The sequence below is a fragment of the Erinaceus europaeus genome, chromosome 14, assembly GCF_950295315.1.
Source record: "Erinaceus europaeus chromosome 14, mEriEur2.1, whole genome shotgun sequence".
NCBI lineage: Eukaryota > Metazoa > Chordata > Mammalia > Eulipotyphla > Erinaceidae > Erinaceus > Erinaceus europaeus.
Window position 1 is genome coordinate 23,127,409 of NC_080175.1, and position 21,154 is coordinate 23,148,562.

The 21,154-nt window shown below is 39.3% G+C and overlaps 1 protein-coding gene across 1 annotated transcript in view; it reads right to left on the reverse strand.

Moving 5' to 3' along the window:
• The window catches only part of SORCS3 (sortilin related VPS10 domain containing receptor 3), a 795,336-nt gene that overhangs the window by 141,875 nt on the left and 632,307 nt on the right, over positions 1–21,154 (reverse strand). The window contains exons 8-9 of the mRNA XM_007530390.3: positions 15,449–15,538; positions 3,155–3,334 (exon numbers count right to left, since the gene is read on the reverse strand). Of these exons, the coding sequence (XP_007530452.2) occupies positions 3,155–3,334; positions 15,449–15,538 (270 nt within the window). The remainder of the gene's footprint in view (positions 1–3,154; positions 3,335–15,448; positions 15,539–21,154) is intronic.

Sequence of the window (21,154 nt, forward strand, 5' to 3'; positions counted from 1 at the left end):
AAAGACAAAGGGATTCCTTAACCAAAATGACATCTCTAGTGATGTCTCCTCCTTCCAATTGGGGTCTGATTATAGGAGCACAAATAATTCACTTGTACAATCTTATGTATACAAACATTAACTTGGTTGGAATGATCTCTGGCCTGCAACCTTCCCAGGAGATGTGATGCACCGTCAAATAAGAAAGGAACATTCTAGTTCTTGGTCATTTCAAGTAGAGATGCAATTAGACATGATGATGTAAACTTCCAAAAGTCACTCATTATCCTCCAGTTATCTCTGTCTGTCTTCACAATTCTAGGAAAAAATCTTGGACATATCCTGAACTGGAACCTTATTTAGGGAATTATTTTAGCATTTGTCAACTATCTTCTAAGAAATCATAATTCCACTGATAATTGCTTTATACCCAATGGCATTAATTTCCCTTTTAAAAATACCTGTTTACTTACTGCAGGCCTTTGTGTAATCTCCTTTCTATCTAATACAATGATTATACTCTTCAATGTTTCTACTACTCTTACTAACTGAGTAGTCAATTTGGATACCAGTGCAGAGATGCTGGGACTTTGAAAGACAATACTCAAAAGGAACCACTGCAAAACAGAAGCCTGTGCACTGATACCTGTGTTCTATTTGTCATTCCTACCCTCAAAAGGCGAAATTCTCAAGGATGCAGCATAGTGATGCTGCCCCATCCATCAATAGACAACTTGTCCTTCCATAAATGGTTGGTTATCAACCATCATAGCCTGTGTGGTCTTGACCACTAGTCACTAGAGATGTTTGTCAAAAAAATAGACTATTTGATCAACTCAATCCATCAAATTAAGGGGATAAGCCAAGTCTCTTCACACTGATCAGGACTCTCCATGGTCACTCTGTCAGTAGAGGTATTGTAAAGCATGACGACCTTGCAATCACTGAAATACATATTTTACTTCTAAATTATCATTTATTATTTATTTTGTTTGATAGGACAGAGATAAATTCAGAGGGACAGAGGAGGGAGAGATAAATAGAAATACTATCAGGCCACCCCATCAGCTGGGGACCTAATCAGGGAGTCCTGAGATTTCCAAACAGACATAATGGGCCTAGACATCAAATAAATCCCTCTCTCCATTGTTACCAGTCATTTATATCAGGAACAAAAAAATAGACCCCTTTGTGGGCCCCCTTATGACCCTACCCTCAACCTGGATCAACAATGGTAGAGAATATTCCATCCTCCAAAGGGAGTATGGACAACATACTCTATGCTACACCTGAGGAAGATGGGTCAATACTGGGGCAGCTTGGAATGTTCCGACTCATGACCACAGAATGTGAGCTCAGATCTACAGGGATGCAGAGGTCACATAGGCTCCTAAGCTAATTATGGGCCCCAGATCACATCAAATCTATGGGGTTTACAGTCAACAATATTTATACCCCTTTTCCATATTAGGGAGCTACACTCTTTCCTGATCCAGCTTTCTGGTCATTTTTCCAGCTATGACATCATCTCCCCAGACAATAACTCACATCTACTGGCATATCAGATTTCAGGCTCAGGGGAAAAAAGAAAAATGAAAAACAACAACGAAAGCAAGCAAACAAACAAAAAACAAACTAGTATAGCCACAGGTCCTTTGGAATTTAACTAAAATATGCCTACTAGCTATCTCCAAAATGGAGGACCCTCAAACACTTCATCTGCACTATTCCAGCCCTTAGGTCCATGACTGGTCAACAATTTGTTTGGCTTTGTATGTTAACTCTCTTTTCAGCTACCAGGTTCCAGATGCTAGCATGATGCGGACCAGACTTTCCTGGACAGACAACCCCACCAATGTGTCCTGGAGCTCTGCTTCCCCAGAACCCTTTCCCACTAGGGAAAGAGAGAGTCAGGCTGGGAGTATGGATCGACCTGTCAATGCCAATGTTCAGTGGGGAAGCAGTTACAGAAGCCAGACCTTGCACCTTCTGCATCCCACAAAGACCTTGGGTCCATACTCCTAGAGGGTTAAAGAATAGGAAAGCTATCAGGAGAGGGGATGGGATACAGAGTTCAATTGGTGGGAATTGTGTGAAGCTATACACCTCTTAACCTATGGTTTTGTCAATGTTTCCTTTTTATAAATAAAAAATTTAAAATAAAAAAAATAAAAAAATAAACACCCTCAGTACTGCTTCATGGCTCCTGAAGCTTATTCCCTACAGGTGGGGACCAGGGACTTGAATTCAGGTGCTTGCACATAACAATGTGTGTGCTCAACCAGGTTCAGGTTCACTGTTGCCTGAGCTCCTACAGTTCTAATTATAAAACAATTTTCTCCTAGCTTCTATGTAGAGTCATCTGGTTTTCTAGATAAAATGTACTTCAACTTATGATCACATATCAAAACAAAAACAGTACAAGTGGGAATCAGTAAAGAATTCTTAAGTCAAGGCCAATTCCTCACCATGCACAGACAGATAGATGTATCTGATGGAATTTTAGGGAGACTCACATCAAAAATATACTCACTTTCTTATAACAATTGTTTATAAGACATACATTTTTAAATAATGAAAATATATAAATAGCATGTTCATACTACCTAGAAATTATGAAAAGAAGCACCAAGTTATAAAAGGTACTTACATGATCACATCTAGACCAATGATTTTAATCATGTTTATACATACAAGAATATAAATGACAGTCACAATTTTTGAGTTTATTGTTTAAATCACTACACCGGACATTGTCCACTTTATGTATTTCTCATTTTTACCATAATCTTATTGTGTAAGTATTTCACTATTTTTAAATCAATTAATTAAGTATTGATGGAGGCAAGGAGAGAGAAAAGCAGAAGAGAAAGAGTGAAAGAGATCATGGCATCAAAGTTTACTTCAATGTGGTGGAGGCTGGACTTTAATCTGGGTAACAAATATGGCAAAACAATAAACCTTCCAAATGAACTATTTCACTGGTTCCAATCAAGTTTTATAACGGAGAGGACTGAGGCACAGAAACCTTCTCAAACTTGACCCAATTCACACAACTGTTACATGGTGCTACTGAGGTAGGTACCCAGGACTAATTCTACTGCTTGTGTTTAGTGCGCAAAAAGTCATAAAAGAGAAAAGCAGATCCAGGTGTAGAATAATCATGGCTACATACCTCATACAGTTCAATGATGACATTTCCCATTAGACCTCGGTTGCTCTTAATATTCTCCATGGCTAGGGTAAAGTATATCCCACGTGTGTCTGAGATGTAGAGGTTGTATGTGTCATTCTGGTTCCATTCTTGGACTGCCGCAAACACTTGGTTCTCATCTGTGCTGATGATATGCATGTCCTGTAAGAAGATGAAAATCATGTAAGGCAGCCGATCTCTATATTTTCCTACCCTGTGGGACTCAGAGTAATTACTATGACTTATGGAACGGTTGAAAAACAGCTTGAGTTATAGGCAATGTTACACAATTCTATGTTGGACCAAGGCTATAAATTACGAACTTTATGATTTCTGTTCCTTGCTAAGTGACAGTAAGATAGGTATAAAGGGCTTTAGAGTATCATTTTCCAGGGCTTTGAGGGACTCATTCACTTTCATTATTTATTTTGAATCTGAAAGTTAGTGTTAGTGCTAACAGAGACTTACAGCAATGCAAGAGGACATCCATACATGGAAAGGCAACTATTTTTTTAGGTATTCATTCATAAAACTTTCTTTTTAAATACTGATTTTATTTTTATATGACATAAAGTAATAGAGAAAGAAAGGAGAAACAGAAAGGGCAAAAGAGAGATACCTGCTTCACTACTCATGATGCCTCTCCCCTGCAGGTGTGGAGCAGAGGCTTGAAAGCGGACCTTTGTGCATGGTTATGTATGAACTCAATCAAGTGTACCTCCACCCAGCCCCTGTTTCGAAGCTTTTTAGTGTAGTGTTTTCCACATTGTTCTTGGGAATATTCATAGTCAATGAGGTTATAAAAAAAGGAACAAGAAAGTATAGCCAAAGGGTCTCCTGACTTCACTAGAACTACACACTAAGCCTGATTATAATGGAGTAAAAGGGGTGGAACACGCTGATGATAATACAATAGTAGCTGAAGAGGAAAGAATAATTCAACCTGAAACTGGTGTTCTGCATAATAATCTAAGGTCTGCTAAAGTCAGTTGTTTGATGTTGTATGTGTCTATTTCCATGAGCTTCAATACTGAAGATCTTCAGTAAAATAGTGAAAGTTAGGCTTCCAATAAAATTAACTTGAAGTACTATTATCAAAATGTGTTCTTTAATAAAAAGTCAAAGTAATATTTTTGTTTAAATTATTTTATTAGGGATTAATATTTTACATTCGACAGTAAATACAATAGTTTGTACATAACATTTCTTAGTTTTCCACATAACAATATAACCCCCACTAGGTCCTCTGTCTTCCTAAAAGTCCTGTTCTCCCTGGTCTAAGCTTTTAAGAGAGTCCACATATCAAAAACTCAACCTGTGGTCTGTGCATTAAAAAGTTAGAGACATACAATCAATTTTCCCCTCTCATATTAATTAAATAGTGATTTATATGACTACAAGTTTATAGGAATGTACATAAACACTATTACTACCACCAAAAGACTGTGTCCCATCCCATTTCCCTCCATCCCCCCAGTGAAGCTTAACATTCACCCTCACCCTCCATCCAGATATTTGTATTTCAGTGCCCTACTCCAAATTCAGTCAAATCCTGCTTTGAGTTTCCCTTTATGTTCTTCTTTCTCCACTTGTTTATGAGTGAGATCATCCCATACTCATCTTTATCTTTCTGACTTAGCTCACTTAACATAATTCCTTCTAGCTCTGTCCAAGATGGGTCAGAGAAGGTGGGTTCATTGTTCTTGATAGCTGTATAGTATTCCATTGTGTACATATACCACAGCTTTCTCAGCCACTCATCTGCTGTTGGGCACCTGGGTTGCTTCCAGGTTTTAGCTATTACAAATTGTGCTACCGTGAACATAAGTGTACACATATCTTTTTGGTTGGGTGTTATTAAACATTTTGTCCTGCTTTTTATCTTACCAACTATCAGCCAGAAAGTTGCAAAGGCTACTATAATTCCACTCTGACTTCCTTGGGCAGACAACCTTACCAGTGTTTCCTAGAACCTCACCTACCCAAATTCTACACCACTAGGGAAAGACAGAAACAGGCTGGGTTTATAGATCCACCTGCCAATGCCTATGTCCAGTGGAGAAGCAATTACAGAAGCCAGAACTTCCACCTACTGCACCCCTGAAATAATTCTTTTTTTTTTCTTTTTGACCCATACTCCCAGAAAGGTAAACAATACGGAAGTTTCCAAAGAAAGGGGATGAGACAAAGAATTCTGGTGGTGGGAACTGTATGGAATTATACCCTTATTATCTTAAAATTTTTTTAATTGCCACCAGGCTTATTGCTGGAGCTCTTGCTGGCACTAAAAATCTAGTCTCTTCAGCCATTTTCTCTTTTTTTTTTTTCATTAAATAGGACAGAGAGAAATTGAGAGAGGATGGGGAGATAGGGAGAGAGAAAGATACCTGCAGACCTGCTTCACAGCTTGTGAAGTCAACTCACTGCACATGGAGAGCAGGCGGCTGGGTATGGGCACACCAGGTTAAGTTCACATAGTACAAAATGCAAGGACTCTAGTTCAAGCCCCTGGCTCCCTATTTGAAGGGTGGTTGCTTCACAAGTGATGAAGCAAATTTGTAAGTGTCTCTCTGTTTCTCTCCCTCTCTATTCCCCCCTCTGCTCTAAATTTCTCTCTGTTCTATTAAAAAAAAACAAACGAAAAATGGCTTCCAGGAGCAGCAGATTCATAGTGCTGGCACAGAGCCCCAGTGATAAAAAAATAGAGTGAGAAGAGCAGGGCCCAAACCTGGGTCCTTATACTTGTTACTATGTGCACACAGCAGGGTGCACCATTGCCCAGCCCCATCATACAATTTTTAAGTCAATAGTAAATCCCCAGTAATAATAATTAAAAAAAGAATTTTTGTCCATACTCCCAAAGGAGGAGACATGTTAGGGGAAAATGACCAGAGGTAACTGAATTCCAATTCCATCAGGATCAGGAGATAGAAGAGGGGCAAAAAGGAAGGACACTTGGTAGTAGTATATGTGATTTAGAAAGGAAGAGAAATCAGGACTATAGGGAATATGGGGAAATATATATATAGATAGATGATTACAGTACTAATTGTAAACCCCTATCTGTGATCTTGGGAGCACTAATGCAGTTTCCATGCAGGCAATGGGAACACCGAACTCTGGAGGTGGGAACAGTGTAGAATGTATACCACTGCTATCTCATAATTTTATTTTATTATTATTATTTACAAATAAAATACAACTTTATTGACTGCTATTCCAACCAGGAAATGCCTATAAGAAATAATGACAAAATAGTGCATTTTATATAATCTTGGTATCATCCTGACATCATGGTACTTTCACAGAAACGATTATTTACAGTTTATGTAGATATAAAACTCGTTGCAAATACAAATGCAGATGTGCAGAGGCGATATATACTAAATTGGTACACTGACTAGCAGTGGACATGGACAAAATGCAAAATAAATAACAGTTTTATACATTTCCTTTTTAAAAAAGCAATTGCCAAATACAAAATGTAGGTATTCAAAATGGATTTTCATATATGCAAATAATGGATCAAAAAGCAAAACTGTTTCTTTGCATGTCTCTTGAAAACCTACAACACTACTCATAAATTAGAAAGGTCTGTAAAACCACCAGCAATGCTGGGAAAGCCCTGAAGACCTGAATCTAGTTGAAGCAGAGAAAAAAGAAAGTAGAAAGCACTACCCACTCAATTAAACTTTTTTTTTTCTTCTTGCCACCCTCAGGAGCTAACAAAGAAATGCACCATGTCAGGGTCTGGAATCTTTATAGAGACTAACTTCACTAGCACCTGTCACAGAAGCATCTGTAAGAAATAGTGGATCATTCAATTGCTTAGAAATCAAAGTCATTAGATGATCCTCTCTGGTTGAGGCTGAGGTAACATACACATTCTGATATCTGAAACTTTGGCTCTTTTAAAATAATTTGATAAAAGCAAAAATGATTTCAAAACTATCGAACTTTTGTCCCCTTCTTTTAAAAGTGTGAATTTAAACCACTCTGGCCAGGCTTTGTGTGTACACACTTCCCTGTCACATCTGCATGGGGGCACTGGAGGAGGGAGTTTGTCCACTCTCTCCATGTGTTTATGATACTGACTCCCATACTTGGGTAACACTGCATGTTCTGTTGTTCCCTACATCTATCTCTTTGTTACCTGAAAACTTAGTTCTGCATAAAAATAGGACTGTTTCTTAAGACAAGAGTAAACAGTTCTCTTAACAAAACTTGGTAGAAGAAAATGGTATATAAAATATGGTAAACAAATGCTGTAATAAAGGAAATCATTAAAACCATCTCATAGAAAGACATTGTGCTGATATTCTCTCCTGAAGTCCAAGCAGCACTGCCACTATACATTTAAGGTTAGTACCTTTACTGCTGACTTACTGACATATGTACCCTCTTACAGCAATAGTAGTGACCATTTAAAATGTGGCCCTTTTTCTAACATTACCATTTACTCTGTATTTTCATTTCAAACTTAACAAAACGATATCCTCTAGAACTAGTGTCGCATATTAGACACCTACCACATAGACAAGGGAAGACAATCCCACCTGGGTCTCTCCAGAAAAGACTGAGTTGGTCCTGGATGGGTTTCAAACTTTTTTTTCCCCCCCAAAACATCCCCAGATAATTCTATTATACAACTAGGGTTAAAAATCATGGCAAATGGCAAATGAGAAAATAGACATTCTTTAAAAACTCTATTGAACTTTATATTTATTCTTTTTGTTTATTTGCTATTGGATAGAAACAGAAAAATTGACAGGGTACAGGGAGATAGGAAGAGAGACCAAGAAACACGTGCAGCCCTGCTTCACCACTCGTGAAGCTTTCCCCCTGCAGGTGGGGACCAAGGGCTTGAACCCAGGTCCTGGTGGACTGTAATGTGTGCACTTAACCAGGTGTGTCACCATCTGGCCCCCTTATCTTATAATTTTATAAATCAGTATTCACTAATAAAAAAGGAAAGATAAAGAATCATGGAGACTTCTTTAAAAATGATTCAGAAGAGAGCAAGTCAATTCAATTTGGACAACTAGGAAGTGTGGAAAATGATAAATCAGTTGCAGATATATTTCTTGGAGATTCTGTCACTTCTCAGCTGCTGGCCTTGAACTACCTAGGTCACCTTGACTGAGACCTCACTTGTTCATATATGCTGACACACCTTATAGAATTACAGGTTCCTGCTGAGTTATTTGAAAATGGAAATAAGGCTTCTTCTTAAAAACCATGTGATGAAATCATGTTGTGTTGGTGTGTGGAATGAAAGCCCAAGAACCCAGTAGGAGAGGAAATAGCAGCTGCAGGAAATAAGAATTAAATTCACTTACCACGTTAAAAATGCAATCAAAGTGCCTCGCTTTTCCCAGATGTTTTGGTTATAAAAATGAATGAGCTAAGTTATTTTAGACTAAACTAATGTAAAAGAAGAGAGAAAAGGAAAATCAACTTAAAACAATGGGACATGGTCAGGCTAGGAAGCAGCCAGATTTGTTGTTGAATTCATCTTACTGGAGCTGCTCTGATAACCTGGCACCGGGTAAAAGAGGTTAGATATCTTATGCCATCTCAGTGTTGCAGCTCATGAACCCTATGACTTTAGAGGTGTGAAATGGTGACAATACTTCACTACTATTAAAACATTTCTTGTAATCTGAGCCTAAAGTAACTTCATTCATGACAGGAACACCTATACTAGCCAGCATTTGCCATGTACCCAACATTAAAGTAGAATTACATAGAACAAAATGTACAGCCTGACTTGACAAAGATGCCTAGCTGGTGGTGGAGACATCAAATCTTCTTGTATTTTTTTTTCAATTTTTCATTAATAGTGGGTGATAAAATTATAAGACTATAGGTTATAGTTCCACCACCAAAGTTCTGTGACCTTACCATTCCACTTTCTAAAGATAACTACTGTAGTTCTCACAAAATAGTTTGCTTCTGGTGTGTGTGTGTGTGTGTGTGTGTTTCTGTGTGTGTGTGTTTATGTAGTCAAGTGCTAAAATAGAGGTAGTGAGTGGAAATGGTGATGAGAGAGGAAGGCTTAGCAGCTCAGTAGATGGTGTAGCAAGTCAATTGCCTGATTCATAAACACAAGGTCCTGAGTTCAATTCCCCATTGGCTCTCTCTGTGTGTTTCTCTCATTCTCTCTTGTTAATATATGACTAACTAAATCTTTAATCAAAGCAGAAAGTACCAAGGCTTATAGGTGAGAGAATTCAAGGAAATGTATGAACTTGGAAAATCTTGAGTCCAGTATTCTTCTAGAGAGGTGAGAACACAGCTATGAATTAAGTACAATAATTTTGTCTGACACACCTAAGTTATGCTTAGAAGCATCATAAAGTTACCACTTTATGATGGGTCTAGACCTCAGATAGATCCCAAATACATCACTGGTCACTTCCACCAGGAACATCATTATAAAAACCCTATTGTGGGCCTCTACAGGACCTTGCTGTCAATGTATAACATCAATGATAGCGATTGCCCCACTTTCTGAAGGAAGGCTGGGTCAATATACTCTGTACTTTAGGAAGACTGGTCCTGAAATGAGTACAGCCTGCATTGTTCCCAGCTGTGACCATGGACTGCGGGCACAGACTTACAGGGACGCAGAGGTTACACAGGCTCTTGTGCTAAATATGAATATATATGGGCCCTAGGTCAGATGAGTGGAATTTATAGTTAATTATATTTATATAACTTACTCATACTTGGGAGCTACTTTCTGCTCTGATCCAGCTTTCTAGTCCTATTCTCAACTCTAACAACATCATCCCAGACAATACTTTTAGCCCACCTGAATTTTAGCTATTAGAATCAGGCAAAAATTACTCAAGTCATGGACCCCTTGGAATATACCTAAAATAGACTTCTAACTTTTTTCCCCACACAAGTTCCATCTGCTCTATTCTTACCTTTAGGCTCCTGATTATTAAACATTTTGTCCTGCTTTATATCTTACTGTTTTTCAGCCACCAAATTGTGGACACTACCATGATGCCATCCTAACTTCCCTGGGCAGATGACCTCACCAATGTGTCCTGGAACCTTACCTCCCCAGAGCCCTATCCCACTAGAGAAAGATAGAAAAAGGCTGGGGGTATGGGTTGGCCTGCCAACATCCATGATCAGTGGAAAAGCAATTACAGAAGCCAGACCTTCCATCGTCTACACCCCGTAACAATTTTGGTCCATACTCCCAGAGGGATAAAGAATAGGGGAGCTTCCAATGAAAGGGTTGGGATGTGGTGGTGGGAAATGTATGGAATGTATGGAATTGTACCCCTTTTATCATACAATCTTGTTAATCATTATTAAATCACTAATTTAAAAAAGTTATAATATTTTTAGGCAGGTTAAAGGAAGATTCATGATTGCTTAATGCAGGTAAGCTGGAGAAGATCAAATTCATTTGTAGTTCTATTCTTTGTGAAAGGAGTGCAAAGAATTTTCCACTAGAGACAGAATGACTTCAAAATCTTCTTGAAACAAAATAGGTAGTATTTCAGTAGTGTCTGAATAAAGGAAGAAGACTCTGATATGGATTAGTGAGACGGTAAGAAAACAGAATCTAAGGAGAAGAGAAAAAGGCATATCTTTACTAACTCAGATATTTGACTTACAAATGTGTCTGCCCTTTTTTTCAGAGTACTAATCACAGTCATAATTAATCTCCTTGTAATTATGCTTAAAGTAAGGCCCTTTCACTGTCTTTCTAGTACTTACCAACATATACCACATGATAGACATTCAACAAACAGTTAGTCAATAAATAAATGGAGTAAGTAAGAATGGAAGCAATATAATGGGTACAGGATGGAGAGTTTAAGCTCAATTCTGGAGTCTTTAAATGGGATCACAGAATATACTTCTGACAGGCAGTTGGAAATTTTATTTGAAAAGAATATCTGCAAAACAGAAAGCAAGCTCACTATAATATCTACAAGCACCTTGGATGAAGGCAGGAAATAATTACTTTTGTAGGGAGAAGAAAAATCACTATTGGAAGGGGTAAGGTAGTGGTGCACCTGGTTCAGCACAGGTTACATTGTGCAAGGATGCGGGTTCAAGCCCCAGGTCTCCTCTTAGGGGGAAAAGGAGGAAGGAAGCTTCATGAGCAGAGAACAGTACTGCAAGTATCTCTCTCTCTTTCTCTCCCTCCTTCTCAATTTCTCTCTGTCTCTACCCAGTAAATAACAAATAAATAAATATTTTTTACAAAAGAAAAAAACATAGTTGGAAAGAGGTGGGAGTGGGACTTGTGGTGAGTAGGTGGTATGGCCAAGTAATTACAGAGAAAGTGGCTTTCTTTGGGGTCAGGTGATTCTCAGAGGTCCTACTGAGAGGTGGGGCAGTTTTGAGTGCCAACATTTGCTTAAGCTCCCAAGCTTAATATCTGCCTTAATATGAGTTGATTAATTTTCGGGGACTTGAAGGAAGGAAAAAAGCCACAGGAAGTGACCAAGTCAAATTATCAAGCATTTTCCCCATGTTGGTCAATGAGGAGAAATGATCAGCTAATCACTATGAGGCAAAAAATTAAAATTAAAATAAAAAATGAGATTCTGCTCATGTCACAAATAAATAGGGAAGACATCTATGTCTTATCCAAACACAGGGGAAGGGTGGTCCTTTGCACTGAGTCATGTCCAAGACAACAGAGTCTGGAAAGGCTTTCTAAATGTCACTGTTTTCTAACAGTGGGTTTAGGTAAAGTTCAATCTCATCACTACCAGAATAAGTCTCATACAGAAACAAACAAAAAGACCAAAAGAGTTCCTCTTAGAGAGATAACTTGCAGAGTAACAACTTTAGAATAAAATCAGAAACAAAATTTTAAACAAAAAAGGACCTAGCAGACTCTGAATGGTACACTGAGTGAGGGTTTCTGGTTATACCCAGTTCAGGTCAGACTGGGATGTGATCCCACATTGTTTTCTAGGTAAGGAAGTATTCCACCATTTCCCTTTGGATCAAGTTCACTCCTTAGACTGTCCTAGGACATTATATTCTATCAACACAACAATGTGTCATTTATTGAATTCTTACAAATTTGTCAAAAAGGATTATGATCTCATGTCATAAATGAGAAGACTTGGGCTCATGGGCAAGTCTGTAGCAGAGTTGGTATGGATGTCCAGGGATTCTGCCTGGTTTCATAGTTCCACTGACCTTTAGTTACCATTGCTCTGTGTCATTTGCCTCCATGCCTTCAGCTGGCTCCTGCTTTCCCTGACTATTAGTCTGAGAGCACAAACCAGATGCTCAGGGACTGGGTTGTGGAGGACTCAGAACAAGGTGGCTGCCCCTAATAATGCCTCTCATTATTAATGATGCTCATTTTATTTTCTGCAAAAACACTCCAAATCTATAGAGTACCCCGGGGGACAGTATTCTGAGGAGACAAGCTGGGAGCAGAGGTGTGAGGGCAATGATGACAGGGAGCTTTTACTGCTTTTGTTCTAAAAGCAAGCCATGCCTAGCAGCCTCCCCAGCTCCACAAAGAACAGCAACAACTTGCTTAAAAACCATTTCCATTTTTAAACAATGGAAAGAACCCAAGTCCTCCTACTCCCTGTGTTCACCACCTCCTCGGCCTTAACCATGAATATCTGCACAGCTACCTGCTAATGAAGAGGATCAATAACCATCCAGCTATTTTCACAGCAGCCCTCATATTAATGAGAAGCTGCTCTAGATGAAATTCTCTAAAAGGGGCTACACAGATACTACCCCACCACAAGAAATTGCCAAGGGTTTGCTGATCATTAATGGGATACTTTAGGGCTGTGATCAATTCAAGTCTTTGTTTGTCCCCACCTGCAGTCACATTGCCCAGGGGAGTGAACTGCTTGCATTCCTGAGAAAGTTAAAAATGCACATATTATAAACACATCTAGAGTAAAATAATAAGCCCCATGTTGGGGAGATGGTTTGGAAAGCCCCAGGCCAGTTCACAAAGCACATCAGGCATGGGAGGAGAGAGAGGGAGTCCTTCTCAGTCAGAAAGAGCATGCCCATAAATTCCCCTATGGCCATCTTCTTTATGCCTAGGTTCCCTTTGCCCCTTAGAATTTAGACTATCAGGTGGTTATATTCTGAAACCATAACACTGTACAATGGACCTTAAAAGCCAGTAACAGGGAGGCTTTGAAATGAAAGATTGATTCCTAGAGGCCCTAAGGTTAGTTAACATAGTCTCTGCCTACCTCATCAGTCTTCCACCCCCCTCTTTAACCTAGTCTCTCAAGATATAATTTGTCTTATTGAATGAAGCACAGTCTCTCTTAAATCAGACTGGAACAAGGTTTTTATTGTTTTTTGTTTGTTTTACCTCTAGGGTTATCACTGGGGCTTAGTGCCAGCACAATGAATCCATGACTCCCAGAGGCTTTTTAATTTTTTTCCTTTTTTTGTTTTAATTTATATTTTTATTTTATAGGACAGAGAGAAATTGAGGTGGAAAGAGAAAGGTAGATACCCGCAGACCTCCCTCACCACTCCTGAAGCATCCCTGATGCAGGTGGAGAGTGGGGGCTTGAACCCTGGTCCTTGAACAGGAAGTACTATGTGCAGTTAACTGGGAGGGCCACCCACCTGGTTCCCTAGAACAAGTACTTTTATCAGCTCCCCCAGGGTTAACTCCTCACCCCTCTTTTATAAGATTAAGTATCACTTCCTTTAGGAAACAAAATTTCACGACCTTTATTTGGTTAGTTCTACCTTTTTATTCCACATGGCTTTTGAACATCAGTATCTGTAACACTCCCTACCCTTACAGTTTCTCATTCTCTACTAGAAGACAAGCTCCATGAAAGCATGGGCTGATAGTCCCTCATTCACTACTTTATCAATAGAGCTTAGTAAAATTTCTAGCACAGAGTGAAAACCTAAGTGGAAGAAAGTAGAGTTCAATGGATAACTATAAGAGAAAGCAAATGAATGAATGGATGTATACCAACATTCATGAATAACCAAATGAATATAAACTTACCACCTTCTTATCTCTATATAATTCTATCTCTCCTCTCTTTTCCACAAAGGTTATCATGGGGCTTGGTGCCTACACTGTGAATCCACCAATCCTTTTTTTTTTTAATATTTTATTTATTTATTAATGAGAGAGATAGGAGCGAGAGAAAGAACCAGACATCACTCTGGTACATGTGCTGCTAGGGATTGAACTCAGGACCTCATGCTTGAGAGACTAACGTTTTATCCACTGCTCCACCACCTGGACCACACTGTGAATCCACCAATCCTGGTGACCATTTTTTTCCCTTTCTATTTTTATTAGACAGAAGAGAGAAAAATTGAGAGGGGAAGGGAGATAGAGAAGAAGAAAGAGAGACACCTGCAGACCTGCTTCACTGCTCATGAAGCATTCCCCCTGCAGGTGGGAACTGAGGATTCAAACCTGGGTTCTTGTGCCTGATGATAAGAGCACTTAACTGGTGTGACACTGCCCAGCCCCTCTTCTTGTCTCTTCTATAATCCCTCCATGTCTATACTTCTCCAGCCTGTTTTCTAACATCAACTTACAGACTTTGAAGTCTTGAAAAATGTTCCAGATAATTTGTGTCCAGTGTAACACTTTGGTCCTCTGCAGGCCCATTATCTGATACAATTTTGATCATACCCATATTGACAATGATGGTCTAGGATCCATCTCTTTCCAGAAGCCAATGTTCACTCAGAGTAAACTTTATGATTTTCCAATAGAGGAGGTAAATGCCATCATTGATAAGAACATTATACTAAATTATTGTTTTTTAATTACTTATGGTGGGAGACAGGAATAAATGCACAGTTAGTGTAATTTATATTTAGTATGAATGTGTTTGAAGGAAGTTAGGAAGTCATTGAGACTCACTGGAGTACGGGAGCACTGTGGTCCTACCTGGCCCATTCTAAGCCTGGTCCTCTATTTGGTGATAAGGTCATTGCAAAAGAGAGGAAGGCTCAGAAGAAAGAAGTTAGTGCTTCTTAACTACCCCTGTGAAGTGATTCAAGGTTATAGCAGATGTTTGAGTCATAAGAAATCAAAGTTCATGTCTGGGAACCCTTCTGAGGGGAAAACTGAACCCAGGTTTAGCAACATAAGCAGAGGCCAAATACCATAGTGCTAAGTTCCAGTGCTAAGTCAGGTTGCATGTGGTCAACTTCCAGGCACTAATCAACCTCCCACAGCCCAACAAGACTGTCTCACCACTCCTGCTTTGTCTGGCAGGACCCCAGGCAACAGGTGGTACGTACCTTAGGCAGTGAATATTTGGGTAGCTTTATCTGAGCAAAGGCCTCTCTTCGATAGGACACATAGTAGCTGGCTCTTCCTCCAGTCGTTACCTGGATCGTGGGGAAAACACAAAGAGGCCAGATGGGGTGAGATTTCAGGACAGAGGTTGAAATGGATTCAGTCTCTCCATCAATAGCTCATAGAGACTGCTGCTTTCTGGCTCTGAGAATCCAATCCCAGGGCATCCTGGGGTACTCCCACATCATGGCACTTAGACAATAAACAAGCAATTAGGACATTCTTTCCTGCTGGCTGGCTCTTTCCATGACAGCAGGGACTCCGTGCTTGGTCACTGTGCTCCACACATACACTCCACACCTAATAAATATTTACAAATGAAAATAGAAAGGCAATCAATGAAAGCTGAATCCATGATCTATTCTTTATTCTCTTAAACTTTTTAATCCATTGCAGTCAAAGGTTTTTTTTTTTTCAAGATCTGTGTTAATGCTATTACTTGATAAAGTAAGAGTCTTGATCCAAGCAGTCCTCTACTCTAATCTAATTATTATTTTAAATATTTTATTTAGTTATTTATGCGATAGGGACAGAGAGAAATTGGGAGGGAAGGGGGTATACAGATCAGAATTTGAACTTAATATTACTTGTAATCTAAGCACATTGCCCTCCTATGAAGATTATATAGTTTCAGGTGTTGAATAGATGGCTATTAAGTCTTCCCATGTGAAAGTTACTTAAAGGTATCAAAGGTCAAAGAATTGTGGATGTGTAAGTCAGAAGTCCCAGGTTTGAGTGCCAGTTCTGTTATCTCATGACCGGGGAACTGGTTCTGTCACCACATGTGGGTAAAGATGGATTCTTAAGAGGGACCTGTAAATGACTGTGCAAAACAGTTCTCAGGCCTGAGTCTGGCTACAAAGTCCTGCCAACATGGCACAGCTCTGCAGATGGCTGCTCTAGGCCCAATTATCTTAACTCAGGGGAAATTAATATTCACAAGAGAAGATAACATTGCCTGCTCAGAGAAAATAGCAGGACAACAATAGCAACCAGGCTGTTGTGCTGAGGAGGAGGTAATTACTGTGGGCACATGCCCTGTTCTCACTGAGGTCTGAACACTTGCTGGAGGCAGGCCAGTCCTCCCACTCTGGCCCAAATCTGGCACCTATCCACAGAGACTTCTGGGAGTACTCAGGGTGTAACATTGCTAATGAAAACCACCCATCACTCAGCACCCTGAGAGATGTCATCTCCTAGGACTCCCCTTGCTTCCTTCCTAGATTAGAAACCTGTAATGCAGGCATCACAAGCTGCCTCATAGAGCAGATGTTCTAGTCAGCGTGAAGTCAGAACCTTGGAAGACGCTTGGTGCAAAGATGTAGACTGTGAAGCAGAGAAGAGATTGTCTCTCTTCCTGATGTTAGCACTATCCATGAATCTCTGTTTTCTCATTAGAAACACTCCTGTCTTGTATACTAGTACTTTTTTTTTTCATTCTGTGATAAGACATCTGTTCTGAATCTATATTGTTTTGCATTTGGCTCAGAGGTGGGTTGTTGACATATTAAGATCAATGAGTTGCTGAGAAGGGTTTTTTTTTTCTTTTATAATAAATCTCAACTGCATAAAAGCCAATAAAAATATAGTCCTTGGGCCTTTGTACAGTCAATACCACTAGTCCATGCAGGAAACCACTTACTGGGTTGTTGGAAGTAATGATGTATTTTTCTCAGAGCACAATATTTGGTTTTCAGTTTAGTAGTATTTTTAATTATTAAACCAATGCATGTAAACATACCTGCCAACCTCAGAAGTAGATAAGTAGCATTTCAACTTTATCACGCTTCAAAAACACCCATAGCTTGTTAAGTCTCAGACTGCTGGGACCACCCAGAGTCTCTGATTCAATTAATCTGAGGTGGAATCCAAGAACTGTCTTTTCTACTACATTTCCTGATGTTGCTTAATGCTACTCCAGGGACCATACTTTGAGTAGCACAGCATTAGCACTAACCACAACTGACATTCACCTTGTGCCTCTGTGCTTCTTACCCTGCCTGACCCCACTCCCTCCCAGATGTAGCTACTTTCCTGAATTTCATGTTTACAATGAAGATAAAAATTTTTAAAAATCTCACTGAGATGTTGTTACTATCAAAACTAACCATTTCAAAGTGGACATTTTAGTGGCAGGTAACACATTCACAACCTTGCACACATACCAACATTATCTAATGATTAAAATTAATTTCACTACCTGCAAAAGAAATCTTGTAACATCAGATAAAGTTTTAAATCTCAAATTGTATCCTTGGCTATCTATCATACTCTTATATATCAGGCTCTAGACATCCAGAACCACACCCAATTTACATTGGGGAATTAGGCACCAGAGAAGCTGGTCGCAATTCAGCAAGAAAATGAGGCTGCTCCCCAAATACCCCTTTAATATCTCCAGGGAACAAGATGACAGCACTATGGGGCCATTTACCAGCACTACAGAATAAAGCTAGGGCCCTTGGGGTTTCCAAATCATGGAGGGTCAAGAAAATGCAAAGTAATAGGCTGACAGGTCAATCAGTGTCATTTGCTCCTAAGCCCCTCAACTGGGCAACTCAGCTTAGCCACAGCTGTCACTGCCCTGCACAAGCACAGACTCTTTTCTCTACATGTTCCCTCACACAGAATTTGGGAGTGTTTCTGTGTGAGTAAACTGCAACGATGGCAACTGTATCTCAGGTGTTCACAGAATGATCCCAAGTTGTAAGGGGCTGAAGGAAACATAATAGCACACAGATGCTCTGATATAATATTATAGTATCTCCTAGAGGTACTAAGCTGACCTCTGCAACTTTACCTGGGTCTTCTACTGTTTCCCACTCTGTATCTGATAAAATTCAACTAACATTTTATTTTTTTAATTGCATTATCTTTATTTATTTATTGGACAGAGACAGCCAGAAATTGAGAAGGATGGCAGAGAGAGAGAGAGAGAGAGAGAGAGAGAGAGAGAGAGAGAATCATTGTACCACTGCTCTATAACTCAAGAAGCCAGACCTTCTACCTTCTGCATCCCACAATGATCTTGGGTCCATACTCCCAGAGGGTTAAAGAGTAGGAAAGCTATCAGGGGAGGGACTGGTATACAGAGGTCTGGTGGTGGGAATTTTGCGAAGCTCAACCCCTCTTATCCTATGGTCTTGTCAATGTTTCCTTTTTATAAATAAAAAAAATTTTTTAAAAGATTGACTCTAGACCTGTTCTAGCCTCCTACGATTATGAAGAGATGTTCACTCATCTCATTCATGCCACCATAACAACAATGCATTTCCTTGACACAATATTTAAGTTGTTCACTAAATTCTTGTAATTGATGGCTCATAAGCAGAGTTCAAGGTTTTCATATGTGAGGTCCCAAGTTTGATACCCAGTACTGAATATGCTATCGCGATGCTCTGGTTCTCTTTTCTCTCTTGTCAGCCGATAATTCTATTAACAATAAAATCACTGTAGTAAGCATGTGTTTATATATTTGTGGGTTTTTTTTTTTTGTATTCTTAGAGAATTGACTATGGCATAGCTATTGCATCTTAAAAATGAAATCTTTATAGGAGATGAGGGGTAATAAAGTAATAGTAATTATAGAAACTATGAAATGAGAGCTTATTACTTGGGAGAGTCTATAATAAAGAGTTTATAAATCATAGCTCATCTTGTTAAAATCCATATGCATAACATCTGTGAATGTGTTTGCCTATTTGGCAGGAAACTGAGTGTAGAAGAGGTGAGGCAACTTACCCAGAATCACATAACCTTTAATTGTGACAGCTAGTATTCAACTCTTGCCTACTCCTGAGCCCTGCATGAGTAATGAATGCAATCCCCCAAATGTCAGATAGAAAGCATAGTCAATATCTATTGGCTGACTCAATAACAAATTACTTGGATCAATCCTCTTAACCAGAGACACTTTGAATTTAGTCTCCTCTAAAGTTCAGTGACTAGACCATGGTTGTAGAGAATTCTATTTTCATGCCCAGACTCTATCTGTTCCAGAGAGACTTGTACACATGCTAAGTATGTTTTCTGCTATCATTCATAGTACTATTCTGGTGGCTCTACTATTAAGCCTATTTGAAGGACATACTCCACTAAGAGACATAGGCTCTTCTTCATGAGAATTTAAATGATGGCAACATATCACAAGACATTCACTCCAAATAGAAGCTCTAGCACTGCCCTCTTTGGGAGCAGAATCCTCACTATCCTCATTTGATGCCAAGCTGGTCCTTTTAGCCACCTCTCTGCTATTATTTGTGTAGCTATCTGGCAACCACAGGAGGAAGAAATAAAGTTTAGTGCCTATTAATCTATTTTGATGAACTTTTCTCTTCTTTATAAGCAAATTTGTTGGCATTGTAAATCCCAGAGATTATTACCACTTTCTCTTTTGGTGACACCTTTTATTTTACATTTGATGAATGTCATCCAATTATTTGCTCTGGGTCCATCCATCATGCTAAACAAAGAATTAGCTGGGTCTTCCCCTTCTAATGACTGACTCATTAATTTGATTTTCTGGGTTTCCATTTTACAGGTTTAATTGGGCTTTTGGCTAGTGAAAGTTATTCCTTTGGACAAATATATTGGCCATTAAACACATCTGTCTCTTCTGACATGTTTCTTCTCTTCCAATAACGAAGTTTAACCTGACACATCCTTTATTTTCTCATTTCTGCTTGTTTCTGGAGGATGGCTTACCCTGGAAGAGAGAGACGACTCTGTCCCAGAAATGGGAGCAAAATGCTTTAACTTTTTTGACCCTCTTTCTGCCATAGACAGAAGAGAAACTATAGTGTCTCAAGAATTGATGGGTATGCCTAAATTTATGAGAAGTGGGGGGAAAACTGTCATTATTGAATATCTATTATGTGATTCATACATACTTTCTCTTATATTATCTAATATATACAAAGACAACGGCTATTTTAAAATGTTGTTGTTAAGAAATCCCATTAGAAATTGAGCAAAAGGTATGTATAGGAACTTCACGGAAGAAGAGGTCCAGAGGGTCAACAGACAAATGAGAAAGTGCTTAGAGTGACTGATTGATATCAGAGTAGTGCAAATAAAAGGCAACAATGAAATACCACTTGACACCTGTAAGAATGCCATACATTAGGGGGAGTCAAGTGGGGCATTAGCGCAGCAGGTTAAGTGCACAATGACCCACATAGTCAACGACTGCCACCTCTCCAGATTCAAAGGAGGTCTCGAAACTTTACATCAGGCTCAACCTGACGCTGTTAACTGGCTACGGAAGAAGGGCAAATGCTAGAAGAAGAAGAAGAAGAAGAAGAAGTGCACAATGTACAAAGTGCAAAACCGGCATGAGGATGCCAGTTCGAACCCCAGGCTCCCCACCTGCTGGGGGGTCGCTTCACAAGCAGTGAAGCAGGTCTGCAGGTGTCTATCTTTCTCTCCTCCTCTCTGTCTTCCCCTCCTCTCTCCATTTCTCTCTGTCCTATCCAACGACATCAATAACAGTAATAATAACCACAACAATGATAAAACAACAAAAGGGAAAAAATAGCTACGTGGTGCAGGCACCAAGCCCCAGCAATAACCCTGGAGGCAAAAAAAAGTCATACATTAGAAAGAACAGTAATAGCAAATGTTGATGAGGCTGAAGGGGAAAAGGAACA